Genomic DNA, 20,147 nt, shown 5'->3' with positions numbered 1-20,147 from the left:
AACCCAGGGCTGACTGTCCCCAGAACCTGTGCTGGACCTCCCAGACCAGGAAGGGCTGGGTTTGATCACATGAACCTGCTTTTCCCCTCCATCCCTGCCTTTAACACTTGCCCTAGATTCAGAGCTCACAGACTGCTTGTGGAAAAATAAATCCAGAAGGCCAGAGCCTGCTCACCTGGCTTCAAGGATCCCCGCCTTCATACAGCATGGAGGAGGGCAGGGTCTCCTGGAGGGGAAGGTGAAGAGGGGGTGGGACTGCAGCTCACCTCTGAGTTCCCTGGCACGATTCCAGCAGTGAACAACAGTGGCTGCCCTGACCCCTTCTGTTCTGTCGCCTGGATCCCTGCCTGGTCACTCCTCCAGACGAGAGTCACCTGGGGAACAGTGAAAGACAGCCTTGCCATGTCTCTTTAGGACAGGTGCCCCTGAGCTCGGCAAAGCATCAAGACAGGCCTAACAGTAAGGGCCCCTGGGGCTCAGGCTAGGACAGCTACTCTCCTCTGGGAGGAAGCCAAGCAGGCAGATTCCAACTCCCCACTCCTCAGGCAGCTCAGCTCAGTCTTGCAGTCTTTTTTGCTGAGGATGGCCCGACAGAAGAAAGGGACTCCTTTCATAGTTAGAACCCTCCCTCCCCCAGGGAACACCAGGAAGCTGAATCTCTCTATTGAACTGGAATTTGTCCATATCAAGTGTTGCTGAAAAATAAATAGGGCCTTGGCTAGATGTGGGAATCCTTTTTGTGAATGCAGAGCCCTTTGCCGTCTCCTGCAATTGGATCTGTGGCCACACCAGTTGGTTCCCTCATCTGTCAGAGATCTTCCTTAGCCAGACAGATACAGTCACTGCCCTTAAGCGTGGGTCAGTGTGGTGAGGCCAATGCAATCCCCTGCACACTCACTATGAGTTTCTGCAGCCTGCAGACTGGCTGCTCCTTTTGAGGAGCATCACCTCTGCGCAGTTTGCCCAAATAACTTTTAGCAAGTCACGTCCTACCTCTAAGCCTCAGTTTCCATATCTAAAAAATGGGTGCAGTGAGATTACATGTAAAACTGGGCTTTGTAAACTCTGGAGGGTTGTCCCAACAGAAAAGATCATTATTAATTCTCCATTTAGGAAACTCCCCTGGCCCCCTGACCCATCTTGAAAGTATAATATACTTGTTAAAAGCACAGGTTTTAGAGTCCAATACACTAGGTTTGAATCCCTGCTCTGCCACTTACCAGCTATGTGATTAGTAAGTTACCACATTACTGTGAATTTTGGTTCCTTATCTAGAAAATGATGCCAGTAACATATTTACCTTTCAGGGCTGCTGTGAGGTTTAAATGAAATAATACACATAGCACATCATGGCACATAGTAAGGGCTCAGCAGAAGGCAGCTACCATCATTATCTGGACCAGCTTCAGGAAACCTGTAGGTTGCTGAGCCTCCGGGTGGGCCCTGGTCTATGCTTCCTCCAAGCCTCCCTGCATAGCTACAGGCAGTGCAAATCAGACCTGAGTGTTTTTTACCCCCCACCCACTGCTCCTTGGAGCAGAGGAGCCTCCCGAGGCAGGAGCTGGCCAGCTCTGTCCCACTCCTTGGTGCCTCTAGATTCTGACTTTACCATGTCGAGTGGAGCTGTTCTAACGTCCTCTACATTCTTCCTCGACTGTTGGAGAGGATCTGTCCTTCAAAATTGTGCTCGACAAGCTGATGCTGTTTCAATGAGGATTTTATTTGCGTTGTTCTTATTATAAGTGACAGAAGCCCAGGTGAAATTTTCTTAAGCCAAAATGCAAACTTTTGGGAGCCCTTAATTCAAAAGTGAAAGTGTTGGGGTGGCCAGTCAGCTCAGTTGGTTAGAGCGTGGTGCTTATAACACCAAGGTTGCCAGTTTGATCCCTGCATGGGCCACTGTGAGCTGCACCCTCCTTAAAAACAAATAAAAAAATAAAAAGTGAAGGGGCTTCAGGCATGACTGGATCGAAGGGCTCAAATAACATCACGGTGTTTCAGCTCTGAGCCCATACCACGGCAGGCATCATGGCTGTCTCATGGCTGTCAGCAGTGCAAGCTTACAATCTATTCTGCCAGCAACCCTCCACTGGGTCTTCAGCTGACAGGGAGGCCTGTGAGAATGGGGATATAGGATGAGTGCCAGAGCTGGGAGGCCAGAAAAGTAGATGAGAAGAGCAAGCGGAGATGGCAAGGAGTTTTCGTCCCCCTTCCCTTCCCACCCATGAATATTTTGCTCTGACTTTGCCCTTGGGCACACAACCAGGAAGTAAGGGCCACTGCCCAGATCCCCCTTTGCTCAGCACACCCTCCTTGTGGCTGCGGAGTCCATTCCTCTTCTGGTGCCCTCACCTCCACCCCAACTCTCTCTGGCAGGAAGATTCTTCAAACAGCTGTCTGCGGCAGGTACCATATGTGTACCAGGATCTCTGGCTACACGGATGCCCACGACTTGGCACTCAAGCCTAAAAACTGTGCCGACGTTGGCAGGTTAAAGCCAAGATGAGATATTTCTGCTTTCTTTCTTTAGAGTGATTCCCAACACCACCCTAGCCTCATAAAACAGAGCTGACGGCAGCCCCGCTGGTATTTTCCAAAGTTGGCTGGGTCTTTTGGATCCATTCCTGTCAGCAAAGATTTTGTTTCACTTCCTGGGATGAGGACAGGCTATGACCTCAAATCAGACAGCAAAGAGGAAAGAAAGCAGGGGGGAGAAAGTCTCACTATCTGAAGCAAGAGTGTCCAGTGGAAAGAGGGGAGTCTAGGCTTGCCTTTCCCCTTGCTTGCTGTGACACCTTGGCAAAATGACTGCAGCTCTCTGAGCCTGTTTACCCATCGGGCAGGACTCTGTGTGGTTGAAATAAGATAACATGTAAAGCATAGGGCTTATCACAAAGTGAGCCCCAATAAATATGCGTCCTCTTCCTCTTTCCAAGAGGTAGAGAACTTGGAGAAAGACCTGCCCTCCTGAGGCCAGTGCAGAGCTCTTCCAAATATGGCAAGCCTCTCAGAATGCTTTGCAACCCCTAGTACTGCCTCCTTGGAGTCAGAAGTTGAATTTTGCTGGAAACCTCAAGCCTGAGACAAGCATTTCTGGAGAATGTGTGATTCTGGGTTCATCAAGGTGTATTGCCATCTTCACACATCAGGGGCTGAGGGTTGAAAATAAGGAAAGATGAAGAATTGACAGGTGTCTGTGTGTGCTGTTTCTGCCCCGAGAGAAACAGTCTTAGGAGATGAGAAAAGTACATTTCACCTCCCCAGCTCAGGAGGAGAGTGCTTTTCAGAAGGTCTTGTGTGAGGACCCAAATCAGGCATTGTGGCCTTTCATGCCTGCTTTAAGCTCTAACTCTTCTCTTCCTAGAGCACATCCCACTAGAAAGCCTGTAACTAAAGGACTTTCAGTGAAACAGGAAAAAAACAGCAAAGCATGAACCCATTTTAAAAAATGTATCTTGGATTTATCTTCCCAAGTCTCAAGAAATGCAAAATATGCAAAAAACAAAATGTATCTTGCATTTATCTTACCAAGTCTCAAGAAATGCAAAAATGCAAAAAACAATGACGATAGTTAACATTTATTGAGCCCTTACTGCATTCCAGGCAGTGTTCCAAGAGTTTCCCATGTGTGTGAACTCATTTAGTCTCACAACCCTATCCAGCAATTACTATTGTTACCTATATTTACCATATGAGGAAATTGAGGCACAGAAAAGTTAAGTAATTTGTGCCAGGTCACATGACTATTAAGGTGGCGGAGCTGAGATACAAATCCAGTTATTGCAGAGAGCGGGAGTCTTGGAGGAAATGAGCATTATGAAACAAATCTTAGTGAAGTCTTTCACTAAGATCAACCGAGAGAATGCATTCTTAGAAAAGTGTTAGGAATATGGGGTGGGGGGGGGGGAGATATTGGATGAGTGATGCTGCTCGAGTCCCCTCAGTTCCTCATTGGAAGCCCTGTGTGAGGATTTACCAACCCTCTTATATTTGTACCCTCATCACCCAAAACTCCAGGTTTGGTACCTTCTGGGCACATATTCTTGCTTTGCCACCATTCCTATCTCGCACAATTGGGTACAATGGACAGGCATCACATACATGCAACTTCACTGGCATCGTATGATGATGAGCTGTTCGTGGTCACGCACAGTGAGTTACCCACAAGGCTGCAGAGGGCTGAGCACACAGGCCCAACCAAGTTTCACCACAAGCTCACTCTACCGCCACGTTCTCCTGCCGACCGTAGCAGGTCAGTCACACGTTGCTGGGCTCTGTCCTCCCTGGGGCATCCGTTCCATTTCCTGCTCAGCAACTTTTAATTAATTAAAAGTTAATCTGTTTTCAACTAAGTGTATAATAAGGCAAAGCCAGCACCAAGCTTAGATGTGAGGTAGGTTTGTATTTCTGCTTTTTGCATTGTGGAGGGAAAAAGAAAGAAAACTCCAAACTGAGCCTCAAATTTATCCTTCAGTTCTAGGATAGAATATAGAGTCAGAGGACGGTCCAAGTAGGGGGCAGGGGAATGATAGCTCTTTGAAATACATGTTGTGAAACATTATACAAGGTTACAATTTGGAGTAATTTTCCCCTCAGTCTTTCAACTCCTGTTTCCTCCTGTCTCATCCACACAATATACATGGTGCCTAGACCATAATGATGAATGGATGAATGTGGGGGAGAAATAAGGGTGTGTGGGGGGAGGGGAGACAGAGACAGAGAGAGAGAGAGAGGCTGACTCTTTGGACATTATTCAAAGCATTGTTGATATTGCTGATAGTTTGAAAGGACCTAAATGAAAGGACTTCCCACCTGGTCATTAGTTATTAGGCCAGGTAGAGGAAAAGAAAAAATCTAAACAGGTTTTTAGGGGTCTGTATGAAACAACATGCAACCAAACATTTGTCAAGTCACAGCCCTGGTCCCCAGTGCCCCACTGGTAACATTTTGTCTTGAATTATGGGCAATTAAACTCCAAGGGCATTTTAATCTTCAAAGCAGGCGGATTGACTGAAACACCGGTTAATTCCACTTTATAACCAGTAGGTGGTGCTTGCTCTAGGGAATTGCAGAATGGCTGTTCACAACCTGGAACTTCCAGTCAGCTTGGCGGAGAGATGAAATGTCAAGTTCTGGCAGGGTGGGTAGAGGAGCTTGCCAGGGCCAGTGCTGCCAAACTTGGTTTGAGGAGCCAGTCCCCCGGGAGGAGCCTGGATTCATGACTCCAATAATGAGCTCATTCTATCTAAAATAGTAACTCCCTCCCACCACCTACCTCCTCATCCTCTATCCTTTCACTCTTCTTTGTAACAGTTATCACACTTGACTTTACAACATATGTTTGTTTATTTCCTGCCTTCCTCCACTAGAATCTAAATTCCACCGAGACTTTATTTTGCTCACTACAGTATCCCCAGCTCCTGTAATACCTAGCCCTTAGTAAGCCCTCAATGAATATGGTGCATAAATGAATGAATGAGCAAATACATAACAAAGAATTATGAATAACTAAGGTCTGTAGTCACATCCCCTTAATGAGATACTCTGAAACCAAGCAATGCTGAGTTACTGTCATTGTTTGTAGTAGGTGGATTTAATCTGTATCCCTTTTAGTCAGCTAGAACAACTGGCCTGTGAATTAGAGTGGTTTCATTTTCTAAATCTATTTTGCTCCTACTGTCTTCTCTGGAAAGTGATCCCCGCTGAGCAGATAAGTTTTTGTGGAGCAGCCTTGCTGGGCCATTAGGCCCCTGTGGGTGGTCTGCAAGCTGATCTAGACGGCCTGGAGGGAGAAGGAAGCAGGGCACCACAAATATTCAGGACATTGCTGAGCTGGGCTCACAAGCCCCTGGAGCAGATGGCACAGAAAGGAAACCTCACGAAGGCTTCTCATTTCCTGTGGATGGGCCTCAACTGGCCACACCCTGGACCTGAATTTGGAGGATGGCTGGCCTAGCAAGAAGGCCATAGGTTGTAACAAGCCTCCTTCGACTTCAAGAGACATTGCTGTCTTCCAACCTCACCTAACCCATTTGCCTCCCAAATACGGGCTAAGAGTGACATAGACTTGGGTAAGGCTCTTAGGACCCATCCTGCTGTGTGAAAGGAAGCAAGATGCTGACAGCCCCAGTAAGAGGCATCTCTCCTGTATTAGAAGAGTGAGGCTGGGCCTGGTGTGGGCCCCCGGGGTTTGCCTTTTTGCAGAGGTCTGCGGCAGCCAATAGCCCTGGGGCATCTGCCCGCAAAGACCTGCCCGAGAGCAAGGAAGCCCTTGCTTTGTGTGGTATAGCTGCTGCCTTTCCCGAGTTACCACTTGATAATTTAAAAATCACCTGCAAACCTAAATCCAGTGAGTGCCTACAGACAATGCACTTAACAGCCCAGAGAGGAAGCAATTTTCCACAGTGAAGATTATCATCTGTTAGTGTGAAAAGGCAAACAATCTTTTATTAGCATTGGAAACTCAAGGGAAAGGTTGCTAAATCCATGGATGTAGCACTTTAGTAAATGGCTCAAGAACAATATCTACAGCTGGAAGGAAGGCCCTGTCCAGATTCTGCTCCCACAGAGCTTTCCCACAGAACTAGCTTTCTTGGAGGGAAGGTGAAACTCAGCTCTGACCGCTTCCTGTTTACTGAATATGCAGCTCCCCTAAATCCTGCCCACACAGGGAATCCCAGAATTCAGAGCTCCCTCATCTTCTTTTATTCACATACCTTTCCCAGGTGACCTCAACCAGTTTCATGTCTGTATTCTGTGACATTAAAATTCATATTTAGCCTTGACTTCTCCTGGGGCGTCACAGAACCAAGTGCCTATTTGAACTCTTCATTTGGATATCGAACAGGCACCTCATACTTAGAATGGCCAAAGTTGAACTCTCCATCTTCTCTTTTTTCCCAACGTCTTATTATTGCATAAGTAACCACCCCAAAACCTAGTGACTTAAAATGACGATAAATCACTGATTTTGTTCACAAGCCTGTAATTTTGGCTTAAAGGGGACTGGTCTATGGAACATCAGCTGCGGAAGCTCGACTTGAGGCTGGAGAATCCATTCCCAACACAGCTCAGTCACATAGCTGGCAAGTTCTGCTAGCTGTCACATGAGAGCTCAGCTGTGGGGGGGGGGGGAAGGGGGCCGGGGCTCGGTTTCTCTCCACATTGTGCTATGGCTTCCTTAAGGTATGGGGACTAAGTTCCCAGTGTGAGTTTCCCAAGGAGAGGAAGAGGAAATTGCCAGTATCTTAAGTCCTGGGCCCGGAAACTGGTAAAATGTTACTTCTGCCATATATTGGTCAAGTAGTCACAGAGCCCAGATTCAAGGGGAAGGGGGAAAGACCCCCAACTTTCCAAGGAAGGAGCATCAAAGAATTTGCAGACATGTTTTAAAACTGTCACATGTCCCAAACCTGCTCCATCCCGAAGTCTCCATCTATCAGTTGCTCAGGCAACTATGAGTCATCTTTGGCTACTGTCTTTCCCTCCCCCTTCCATCCAATCCTATCAGCAAGTTCTGTTGACTCTCCCCTGAAACATGTCCAGAGTCCTGCTACTCGATCATCTCTACTACGACCGTAACCCACACAACCTCCATCCCACCAGGATGACGGCTTGGTTGGTGGCGATAGCTCGTTAACCGCTCTCTGCATCCATGCTGGCTTTCTAAAATCTATTCTTCATACAGCAACCAGAGCTATCTTTTAAAAACATAAATCAGATCTCTCATGCCTCTGCTTAAACCCCTCTAAAAGCTTCACAACGTATTTAGAATTAAACCTGAGCCCCTCATTCTGGATTCCAACGCTTGGCGTGCTCCGACCTCATCTCATACCACTTGCCTTCTCACTAGACTGTGATCCACACGTTTGTCCCTGCCTGACAGCTTTTGCTCTTGGCTTTCCTCTGTCTGGAATGCTCTTTCCCCTGATCTTCTCAAGGCTGATTCCTTCTCGCTATTTAGTTTGCAGCTGAAATGTCATTTCCCAGAGAGCCCATCCACAATCCACAATCTTAAAGTGGCCACGCAGTTACCTGTTAGGTTAACCTATTTTAATTTCCACCATAGCACTTACCACTAGCTGATAACTTAGTTGTCCACTGTCTGTCTCCTCCCTCTAAACTGTAAGTTCCATGAGGGCAAGAACCTTGTCTGTCTTGTCACTCGGCATCCCCAGGGCCTAGAGGAGTGCCTGGCACAGAGCAGATGATTTAGCAGGTGGCAACCGTAGCCTTAGCCGGCCAGCTTTCCAACAGGACCATACCGCCAGTTAGGGTGGTGGACTGGTTTAGAGAGGAAGCGGCAGGAGGGTCTCAGCAGCTCATGCTTGTACGAGGTGCACAGCTCTGGGGCACGGGGCTGCTCCTGGAGGGCGCCTCACAGAGACCAGGGTATGCAGCCTTCTGCCAACCCCCAGCGTATTGCCATCCCTAGCTTTCTTATGAAATCAGCAGTACAGATTCACACAGTCGTGAGCAGAAAGTTACTCATGTGCTTGGACAGGATGGCCCGGTTTAGCTGATCGCACCTCCATATCAGTCAGGTCAATGACTCAGGTTATATTACACGTGAATTTTCATCTTCTGGTTAGACTCAGAAATGTAGGCAAGGTTGGGTATTATCAATTCCAAGTGCTTTGTTTTAATGATTATTATAAAATACGATGATGTTCAAATTTTTGAAGAGTAATTTGGAAATGGGTATTTAGGGCCCATCCAAAGAAAGAAGAAAAGTTTGATTAGAGTTTTCTTTTTTCAAACCAATGTTATCAATAGATTAAAGAAACAAAACCACTGAGGTAAAAAGCAAGTTCAACAACAATGAAATAGTCTTTGTTTTCTTTAAAAATATTTGCTAACCATTTTTCAGTACTTTAGAATGGAGTATTGTGTGTATAGTTTGTCACTGAAATAAAACACTATGTTTGTGTTTACTAAGCCCATTCATTAGGGAAATGGCAGTTCGTTTGATAGGATTCTTTTTTATTCACTGTAAGGAGATTTTTGCCTGTGGATTTAAATTTTTTAAAATGTAGTAACATTGAAAATTCAAGTTCCTGTGGAAGAAGAGGATTATGAGACCCTGCTGTGCTGACTAAGAGGCCCGGATGTGCGGAGCTGCTTCCGGCAGCGGTGCGACCATGAAGAGTGAGACCACCCTTCGCAGTGCTGCTCATGTCCTTCGAGCTGAGTCAGTCTCTGACCTTGGGCAATGGGGAAGGAAGGCAGGTATAACGGGCTGACCCCCAGCACGGCCCACCTGGACCTCGGACACCCATGGTGGGAAGGCCACTGTGGAAAGAGGACCCTTGGTAGTACTGACTAAGATTTGTGAAATCTCCTTTTCGTGAAGGTCAAGTGATTCTCAACCACCAAAGAGATCACATCCGACCTAAACTCTCCAAGCCCGAACACCATGCCGAGCAGTGTCCAGAGGCACAGCTGGTGCTAAGACCTGCCCTGGGCATTGCCACAGGATGGAACCTGGCAACGAGGAAGGCCATCAGCTGGCCTACAGCATGATGTCTGAATAAGGGCTTAGTTGTTTATTTCTAATTCTTTCTGCTTTAAGTATATTTTAATGATCAATGCTTAGAACTCAAGCTCCTGGGATCACAGACTACAGGCGAAGGCTGTGGGGAAATGTAGTCCTCGCAGGTCTCAGGTGTGTGGACGGCGCCTAGAGGGCTCTCCCTTTCTCCCTCCCTTCCTGCTTTACCTGGTCAGAGCCTGTACCGGGGGGCAGAGGGCTCCCTTAGGAGGGTTGGGCCGGAGGAAGCGGAAGTTTCAGATAACGCAGCCCCTTCTGTCACCTGCTTTCCACCACAGCCCACTTGAGAAGGAAGGAAAGCCAGGAAGGACAGATGAGTCTCACCTGAGCTGACAGAGGTGCAGCTCAGCCAGCCCTTGACGTAGCCAAGACATCTGCCCACAGCGATGAGAAGTGGGTGTGACTCAAAGCCATTCTCAGTCCATATCCACAACGCTGGGAAAGAAAAACCAAGTTCAATTTACCAAAATATCTGTATTATCTATAAAAATTGAACTCTAACGAGTCACTGCTACTGAAGGCAGCAATACCCGACTGTGCTGGCTGCAGGAGCAGACGGCTGTGTCCCACCAGCCCACAGGCAGGACACAGCACTGAGTGGCACGTGGGCAGACTCATTTGTAAGGCCTCAAAAACCTGGACACTTTGGAACGTAGCAATCGGATGAAAGATCTTGGAAACATCTCCCGGGACTCCTGGGCCGTGTACTTGAAATAGTTCTGGGGGTGGGCCAGGACATCAAACAGCGCCTTGATCAGTTTCTTATCCTAAAATGAAGAGAATTTTTGTTACTGGGCCAAAATATTTAAACATTCCGACATATTGCCAATGGAACTGAAAAGCACTTTGTGGAAATGGTTTCCTCTGAGTTCTATCTTTTGTCCAGTTTTTATTTTCCTAATTATCAATAAAAAGCATGTATTACTTCTATAAAGGAAGATTTAATATGTAAAAAACTGTTTTCTTTCTCTAAACCACATGAGATGCAACATTGGATTTAGGGAATATTTATGGGGTTAGTGACATGACAAGTGTTTACTGATAATTACTTATAAGTGTCTAAATTTGGTGAACTTCACGCCTGAAGGATAAAGAAGCCAAGGATCTTCAACTATTTGGAGAATGAACATGAAAACACAATTTGCAGCTGGCTTGGATTTATGATAAACAAACTTCCCACTGCTCCTCCACACATTTCCAAATTACAAAATACAACTTCACTTGACAACACTAAAGACAGTCTTGTGAATTTTTTTTTTAGTTAACTCTGGTAAAGACATACAAGGTGTGCTCATACAATACGGTGAATGTTTAAATTAAAAAAAAATGATTACAGTAAAAGACACATTGCCATTAATTACCCTCAAAATACTCCCCCTCACTTATCCCATCGTTCTTGCCATTTTCTGAAGCAGTTCTGACAGTCCTCTTTCCTAAGTGTCTTTAGTTGCACTGTCATGGCTGCCTCAATGTCCTGAATCAATTCAAAACATTTTACTTTCATGGTCCTTTTGATTTTGGGGAAGAGCCAGAAGTCTCACGGTGCCAGATCTGGTGAATACGATGGATGAGGACACATCGTAATGTTTTTATTTGACAGAAATTGCTGTACCAGAAGCAATGTGTAACATGAAGTATTGTCATGATGGAGGATGAAGTAAAGACACTCAATGAAAGAGACTTCCAGAATTGCTTCAGAAAGTGGTAAGAACAATGGGATAAGTGTATTCAAAGTGAGGGGGAGTATTTTGAGGGGGATTAATGGCAATGTGTCTTTTACTGTAATAAATTTTTTAAAATTTAAACATTCACCGTATTTTTTGATCACACCTCGTAAAACTGAGCTCAGCCTGGAGCAGGCTAGGTGTCTGAAAGGCAGCAATATGGAACAAGCAGAAAACCTTCCTCTGATGGTGCTTGGGGAACTCTTTGCATGACTGCCATGTCCACCTTAGGTACATACTCACCTTAAGTATTTCCTGATGGTTCTCAGATGCATAGAGCCTACCATCTCGAACTATATCTTCAATGAGTTCCTGGTAATCCTCTGTTGGGAACAAAGGACATATTTTGAATTCGTATGATTTAGTTATTTCCAAATTCACTCTTCTTTTTATTTTTTTATAAGGTTTGAGAAATGTCCCTTCTGTAGCTCCATTCAGAACAATGACCACTTTGATACCGAGAAGGCAATCGGAAGAGAACTTCCACAGACGTCCCACTGCATCCTCTCACCTACCAGCATCTGCACCCATCTTTCCTGTTCCATCTTCCCTCAAGTAAATCCTCTGTACGTCTAATCGAGGCCCATCCCTCCACTTTGCTCACTGGCTCCATCTTCTCTCACTAAATCAAGGGTATTATTCCAGTAATACTGCCTTTTATTTCCTACGGTACAAAATTCTCTCTCTACTGGTCTTTTCCAGCAGCACACGAAGCATGTAGATGTGTGCGTCGTGCCTTTGTTTTCAGACACTCTGCTGAGTCTCAGTATGATCAGTTTTCTTTGTAATTCTCCAAATTTTGTTTTATGCATTTAAAAACATGAGTCTGGGAAGGGTTTACAGTGTTCTCTGGCATAAGGCTGGCAAACATGCTGTTATGTCTCCAATCCCCAAAACGGTCCCTCTCTTGACCTCATTTCTCCCTCCAGCTTCCATCCTACGTCTCTGCTCCCCTTTGTCGCAAAACTCCTTGAAAGAATTGTCAATACTCACTGTCTCTTATTCTTCTCCTTTGTTTCTCTCCCAAACTCAGTCCAGTCAGCTTTGGCCCTCATTATTCCCCCGAAAGTGTTTGTCGAAGCCACCAATGGCCTTCATGTTGCCAAACCCCAGAGGTCATCTCAATCCTCATCTTCCTTGATGCGTCAGTAGCATTTGGCCTGACCAGTAACCCCTCCTCCTCGATCCACTTCTTCACTCAGCTTCCAGGACACCACGCTCTTTGGTTTTACTGATACCCCACCGGTTTCTTCATCTGAGGCTCTGTTGCTTTTCCTCCTTCTCTTCCTGACCTTCTCTTCATTTTCTCATTAATAATTTTGGGCCATGACATACACATTAAACGCAGAGCACACAGAGTAAGTGTTCTCCCAATGTAACGCCCCCTTCGAAGTCTAGCCTACTTCCTACAGTCACAATTCAAACCAACCATATGCAAAACACAATCTTTTTCAAATTCCAGGCTGGAAAAAAAATGCCTCTTTGTATGCACATAATGTGCAAAACAAGACCAGACAAATCATAAGAACATCATTGGAACTGTATGGGTGGAGTTCTTGAAAAAGTTTTCCCTAGTCAAGTGATGGAAGGTGGAAATTAATAGTATAATACTCATAATTGCAATTTATCACATATACAATATCACTGGTGCTCTAGTCATGTGTATCTTTCTTCTTGTTCTCTTATTTTGTGAACATAAAATACGAGTAAGGGCACATGTTTTTTATCTTGAACTCCTCTGCTGCAGAGTGTCTAGCTCAGAGGACCAGCTCCTTCTCGTGACGGGAGTGGCCCAGGGAGAGCAGCAGGTGCTGTGCTATGTTCTGATGTCGCAGAGAACTGGAGAGCTGTTTGCCACTACACCAAATGCTTCCAGACCAGTCTCTTTTTACTTGGCACGTGGCTGTGCTCGGTGATGCTCAGTGCACGTGACTCGTGACTACAGTTCTCCCCGTTCCCCAGCGGTCAGTGGAATCGCGTGTAGCAGCCTCACCTGCCCTTTCTAAATGTGGTATCTGTTCTTCTGGGCTTGGAAACCAGGTATCAAACTTGTCTGAAATATATGTTTTTTAAAAACTTAAATAGGCTCTGAATGAAGACCTAAAAGGCTTCTTATGGCCAAAGCAGCAGTTTTCAACTATTTTCTGCTGTGACATGTGCAAGACATACCCTTGTGGGCCTAACCAGGGTTATGCGTCATTTCCTCTGGTTCTCTATTTGAATAAAAAAAAGACAAAAACAACCAACGTTTGCTTGCAACACAAAGGCAGAGTTGAGAACAGCCAGACTAAAGTTGGTGAGCTTTGGGAACATTTCTTCTGGAGTCTCCATGTCTCTTTTGGTTCCTTCCTGGTTCCAGCTACGGGAGTTGTCCGTCGGCGGCTCTCAGGAAGCTGAGGCACCCTGCCTGTCTCAGCAGAGCCAGTGGGAGGCATTTGTGTCCACCTAGGAGTCTGACACCAAGAGCTTGGTGTTTGACATGGTTTCTGGCACAGGGAGCATGATCCTATCTTTTGGAACATGTTGGCAATAAACTATGTGAAGTGTTCTTAGGAAATCCATAGAATATTATCTTTCCAAAAGAGCTGCTTTTGGCCTTGTCTGCCTAAACACCCTCAGTGGCTCCCGATAAGTTTCGGTCTACCGTTCTGAGTTTGGCCCTCAAGGCTTTTCACAGCCTATCTCCATTGCCGTCCACTCTCCTCTCTCACTGCTAAGCCCTAGATACCAACTGGTCAAATCATCTGCCCCACACATGCCAGGTACTCTCTCCTTGGGCCTTTGCCATTCCCTCTTCCTGAATATTCTTCCTCCCATTTATAAAAACAAATCTTATATGTTCTTTCAAGACCTAAATCTCTTGAAACTTTGCTCTATTCTTTCCAAAAACCCATGTAAAACTGACAGCTGCCCCTTCTTCTATTTCACACTGAGCTTTACACATGCCCCACTATAGCATATATGACAGTATGTACTTTTCTGTGTGTCTGTCCCTAACCATGTTGTCTCCAGCACTTAGCCCAATGCCTGGCATAGTAGATGCTTATTAAATATTTGTTGGATGGATGTACAAATACGTTCATGAATGAACAGATGACTCTTCCCCCACTAGATTATGAGCTCCTCCAGGACATGGTCCAGTTCATTTTATATTCCTAGTAAATGTTGGTCAACCAAGTCTCAGAGCTAGGTAGGGCCCCAGGGCCACCCCTTCATTTCACAAGAAGAAAATGAAACCAGAAAAGTCATCTGACTTGCCCAAAATCATGCAGTGAGTTAGTGGCAGAGACAGGACCAGCTCTTGGGCCTTTCCCCCTCCTCAGGATACCTCTTAAAATCCACAGTCATAATATGTTAATATTTATTGAGTATTTACTATGTGCCAGGCACTGCACCAAGTTCATTATAGATTATCCCATCAAACTCTTACATTAAGTTTAATGATTATCATCATTTACGCATTAAGAAAGTGAGGCTGAGAGATGATAAGTAACGTACACAAAGTCACAGTAGAGATTATACCCAGGCTGGCTGACTCCAATGCCCATGTTCTTACTCACCAAGCTGTGCTCACTTTTAGTTATTTTCTAAAACATCTTTTCATGCCCGTACTCGGTGTCCCTGAATGCCTGTTTAAAATGTGCACTTATGAGTCAGCGATGTCCTTTCTCTTTATCCTGCCTGACTTTCTGGGCATGTGTGCTGGTCAGCAATCCGCCAGCTGGCCCAGAAGTTGGTTCTGTTCAAAGCAGAGAGCTTGTTCCACATACTGCAGCCTGAGCTTCATAGCACTTACCATCATATGTCACATACGGGACCTGGAACCCTCGGGCACTGTTCCCTTCATTGGACTTAAACTGAATCCACAGCTTCTTGGATCTGGAGGTGAAGGCGATGGGGCGTTCGTAGGTCTGGCAGGTCTCATATGTCGTCACAGAATTGGATGAAGCTGCCAAGGGAAGTTGGAGGGCAGGATTTAAGACCCATCACGGAGCAGGGTTGAAGAAACTGAGGCACGGAAAATCCAGAATGTATGCCCAATGTATGCCCAATACCACAGAACTAATGAGAAGTAGGTCTGGGATTCAGATCCAGGCAGTCTGACTGCAGACCCCACTCACGACACTGTCTCTAAGCTGTGTTGATGGCAGCGTCCCTTTATGTAGACACTGGGTCATGTGTCAGGATGGGCGGAGGATCCCACTTGCCTGGCTATGCCCTTTGCCTTGGTCAGTCTCTAAGCCATGAGATGCTTCCCAGGGTGAGGTAAGTGTCTGGAGCCAGCCCTGTATGCGCTTCATTGATTCTCTTGTTCTTGTGAAAGAGGGTCCTCAGTGAGCGCAGAGGAGAAAAACTGACCTGCACGAATCCCACTACCTCTGGGGCTCAGCAAAAGGCCTCGATGTGTGTTTTTTGTCTAAACGTTTCTTGGCAAACTCTAAAAACTCATGAGTCATCTCTGTTCTAATACAAAGGGGACATTCTAGGCCTGGTTCTCACATTTAAAGCTGGGGAGCATGCCATCAGGCTTCCCACCAGCCTTGGAAGGGGAGGGGTGGGGAGGGATAGGACGCACAGGTTTTCCGCATCACCAAGTAGTCTCCACAGTCGTCCTCTATGGGCAGGAAGATCTCAGGGACCACAATCAAGATGCGGCGCTTGGGGGGTGGGTTGATGGTCCACGTACACTCAGTGTTGGCCGGGTAATTGCCTGGGTAGTTGGGGGACTCGATATATCCAGTAAAATCTCCTAGCTCCCCTCCACATCTTCTGTCTGGAAGAGGAAATGCCGTAAGTTATGAAGGCACATCACTCTGTCATGGGAACCAACAGCTGAGGAGAACCACTGCACCCCTACTGCCATCGAGGAATGGAGCCTGCAAATGACTCTATCCCAGGAATGAGTCTGTCCTGCAATGCCCCAGGTTCCCTCTGGAAGCCCAACTACACTAACTCCCCACACAGAGCTCACCCAGGCAACATTTTCTCATTAGCTTGAAGACGCTCAAGGTCAGGGGCAGGCATTTGTGAAACAAAAGGACAACTTCGGTTTTCAGTATTTTGTTTACAAAGTCCAAGTGCCCGGGAACCATGACACACAACCTCTAGGTCTGTCAAAATCAGGAGAACAGAGCTTAGTGCTCAGGAGAGGATATTTGACCCTTTCTTAGAGATCTCTGATGAAGATATGACAGCTGTACTCTTTCACTTTTCTCTTTGGTCAAGACGCCATTTCATTTTCAGGTGCGGAAGAGAATTCCAATGACCTATCAGTTAGTATGGAACAGGCTGGATGCTCGCCTTTGGCACCAAAGGCAAGGAGTGAACACACACAACACACACACACACACACACACACACACACACACACACACACCCCACCCCCAGGTGGACCCAGGCACTTGCCCTCATAATCAGGACTGTAAAAAGCCTTACAGAGAGACCTACTTTTACACTGGGTTATGTTTGTGGAGCCATCAAAGTCAGTCGTAGTATTTCCTGGGCAAGAAACACAATTATTTTTTCCAAATTCTGGCTGATATGTTCCTGCTGGGCAGCGAATACATCGGTGAGTGGTGGTGTTGTAGAAGTGTCCTGGTGAACACTGAACTGTGGGGGCAGGGAGGGTGGAGAAAATGAAAAAAAAATGTCTTTTCATCCAATGCAACATAAAAGGTTTCACAGTTGGTGAAATAAATTTTTATCCCAAATGAATTACTGCTTTCCTACTAATCTAGAGCTAATCAACGCTTAATTCTATAAATAGCCAGCGTGGGTGGGACTTGTGACTCATGTCACTGAGAAAAATGCAAAGGGATCACAGTATAGCTGTATCTTCAAAGAGTTTATGGTCCATGCAGAGTCAGGCATAAGTAATCACAACCTGAATCTCCACACAGAGCAAATTTGTGAGTATTAAAGGCGCAGAACTGACACTGGGCACGAAGTTGGGCTTCTGTAAGAAGCAGCAGGAGTGGGGATCTGGAGAAGGGGTAGGACATGTAGGGCAGAGGGGGCACAGCTGTAGGGAAGAGCACTGAGACGGAGGGAGGCTGGGGGAAGGAGCTGAGGAACCTATGTACCCCTGCTCATCTCCCTGGTTGTCTCTCCACGCTGCCTGTCCAAAGGGGCCCAGGTGGCTCGGGGGAGTCCATGTCTAGGGGGTTCCTGTGCTCCCTGCAAAGGTGAATGAAGCGGGACCTGACCTCCTGGCTACTGGGGCACCACCCAGGGCAGCTCTGGGCTGGGCTCAATCAGAGCTTTACCAGACTCCCATGGTTCTCAAAAGGGAAATTCAGTTCTGGAAAGCGGCAAGTTACCACGTCCTCACCTCTGGTTTCACAGTCCTGGAAGGAAGTGGCTCCCAGGTGTTTGGTGGGGAGGCCTCCTCCACAGGAGAAGCAGGAAGTACGGCCGGCTTCAGGCTGGAATGTGCCCAGGGCACAGAGCTGGCAGGGTACAAAGCCATCTGCAGAATATTCACCAGGTTGGCAGAGACCTGGGGGACCAATGACCCTAGATGAGTAAGGCCCTCCGGCAGAGACTCTTTCCCATTTCTGTGCAGAGATCAGACCTTGGTCAGGCCTGTCACCCTATGCTGACCTCAGCTCCCACCTCAGCGAGTCCTGCTCTGCCGCTGACCCCGAGTAGGTGGCATGTGAGTGCCTGATGTTTATACACAGGGCTACATAGCACGGTACAAACATGGAGACCAAGGAGCCAAGTATGGAGCAGGCCTAGGTATGCGTCAGGCTTGGGGCTACATAGGCCCCAGGCCACCCCTGCAATGCAGGAGCCCCTAGAAAGACAGAATCAATTTGGCCATTTGCCCCAGAAGTATCCCCTCACCCAGGTGATGACATCCTAGTGATATAAAGACTCTTCTGGTTACGGAAGAGTCTCTCTCCCCTGTTTTACCAATTATTATATTTACAAAGTTACATCTCCTTACCCTGAGGTGTGTCCTGGCCTCCCTCAATTAATCTAGTAAATGAGAGCAACCCAAGTCACACTGACAGAGGGCCCTGTGGCCTTTACTTTAAGCACCTTACTTTATGGTTATTTTTTAAGTTTATGACAAAAGCACAGCCATAAACAAAAAGATTTCTAAAAGCACACATTCCTTAGGAATTAGCTTGCCATCGGCAAAATGTTATAAAAATCTGTTGTCTCTTAGATTCCTAATCATCTCTCCTTTATTAATTTTCATGGTCTTCTTTGTACCATAAGTTCTAGCTATTAATGGCATTTAATGAACGCACACCCAAGGGGGGAATGTGGAGTCTGTCAGACCTGGCTTTGGATTCCAAATCCTCCACTCCCTAGCTGTGTGACCTCGAATGAGTCACTTTAACCTCATAAAGTTGTTATAGTGATACAGCAACCATATGAAAAGTTCATGTAATACGCTTAGCATGATGTCTGGCATAGGGAAGTGTTCAATAAATGTTAGCTATTATTATTACTACTATGGATATTCTTATTACTATAAATACATCTTAATACGGTCACATACAAGTGTGAACAGATGCCTATCAACTTTGCAGTTATTAATAGTTCTAGGATTTCATAACAGGCCAAAGGTATGGTAGGAGTCACACTCATTCTGAGGATCTGATTTTTAAACCAGAAAAGGTCCTGCAGTTGAATTTGGGGTCATTTAGGTGGGAACTAAGGCTGGCTGAGAGTGACTGGAAGGCGAGGCAGGAGCGGCTGGGGTCCTGCGCACTCAGCCACAGACATCACCCACAAAACGCCATGGCGGAGTCCAGAGTGCTAACCATTACACCATGGGGCTGCAAAACGCCACGGCGGATCACACCTTCGATGTGAGCCCACAGTATTAATACAGCTGGTCCTTCTTCCATTTAATAAGTGGGAAGCATTTGCTAATAAAATAAATAGGAAAGAAGCCCACTGAACCTAAGTGAGCTTGGTTCCAGAGTTGACATTTTTATGAGACAACTAAAAATTCTTCACAAGAGTTTTTTTTTTTTTAACAAAATAACCAGACGGATACTTTTTAAAAATCAATACACTGTGAATTTAAGACCAAAGCTGGAAAAATAATCAGAACTACTTTCCCATTTTAGCACTTTGGATAGTCCCTGTGCACTGGCTGATTACTCAGGTCTCAAGGTATATTTATTTACCATGAATAAAGCATGCAGTTGCAACCTTTACACTTTCTTCAGACCATCATTTATTTATTCAAGTGAGCATCTCCCAGCATGTTTCTGGCACTGAGCTAGGCACTGGAAAGCCAGTGAGGGACTCAACATGGCGCCTGCTCGTAGGAAGCCCACGGTGCAGTGTGCGCGGTCTGTATTGAAATGCATGTACGCCCTCTGTCTAAACAATGATTCTGGAGACTGGAGGAGTAACAAGGGTCAGGCGGAATCCTTACCTCCACATTCAGACACATTCCAAGCTTCTGAGGTCTTTAGGGCCCCAGGATTTTCTGGTCTTGGGCACGGTTCGCATGTGATTTGTCCTTCCTCATTTTGGAAGGTTCCATTTGGACATAAAATGCAGCGTTCTTGTGCTCCATCATAATATGTCCCAGCCCTGCAACTGACTAGCCAAAGGGGGAAACGATCTGGTCAGTGAGGGGACAGAGGCCAAGAAGGGGCAATGTGAATGCTAGAGATGAAGGGAAACAGGTGGCACTGACCCCACACTCCCCCATACAAATCCCCGAATACAGACTGCACAGCACCTCTGGGTTTTCTGTGCACACTCCCTCTGCCATTATCCCTGGCACCCACGGTTAGAGGCATGAACGGTCTCCCTAGACCATGAGCTCCTTAGGAGCAGGGATCACAATGATCCTAATCATTTTTGAGCACAAGCACTTAATGATTCTCCCTACT

At 46.3% G+C, this 20,147-nt stretch overlaps 1 protein-coding gene across 8 annotated transcripts in view; it reads right to left on the bottom strand.

Moving 5' to 3' along the window:
* Positions 1 to 8,613: 8,613 nt before the first annotated feature.
* The window catches only part of SCUBE2 (signal peptide, CUB domain and EGF like domain containing 2), a 57,671-nt gene continuing 46,137 nt past the window's right edge, over positions 8,614 to 20,147 (bottom strand). For 5 of the 8 annotated variants that reach the window (XM_081064909.1, XM_081064905.1, XM_081064906.1 and 2 more), the window contains 7 exons: positions 19,682 to 19,852; positions 17,606 to 17,773; positions 16,723 to 16,884; positions 15,851 to 16,048; positions 15,071 to 15,223; positions 11,518 to 11,597; positions 8,614 to 10,317 (listed from right to left, as the gene is read on the bottom strand). In XM_081064909.1, coding sequence (XP_080921035.1) covers positions 10,165 to 10,317; positions 11,518 to 11,597; positions 15,071 to 15,223; positions 15,851 to 16,048; positions 16,723 to 16,884; positions 17,606 to 17,773; positions 19,682 to 19,852 — 1,085 coding nt within the window. In that variant the 3' untranslated portion in view covers positions 8,614 to 10,164. The remainder of the gene's footprint in view (positions 10,318 to 11,517; positions 11,598 to 15,070; positions 15,224 to 15,850; positions 16,049 to 16,722; positions 16,885 to 17,605; positions 17,774 to 19,681; positions 19,853 to 20,147) is intronic. The other 3 variants (XM_081064908.1, XM_081064907.1, XM_081064912.1) reach the window with 1 other exon arrangement.

Source organism: Rhinolophus hipposideros (assembly GCF_964194185.1).
Source record: "Rhinolophus hipposideros genome assembly, chromosome: 10".
In the NCBI taxonomy this organism is placed as follows: domain Eukaryota; kingdom Metazoa; phylum Chordata; class Mammalia; order Chiroptera; family Rhinolophidae; genus Rhinolophus; species Rhinolophus hipposideros.
The sequence above is the reverse complement of the archived record's forward strand: the minus strand, read 5'-3'. Positions and strand labels throughout refer to the sequence as shown.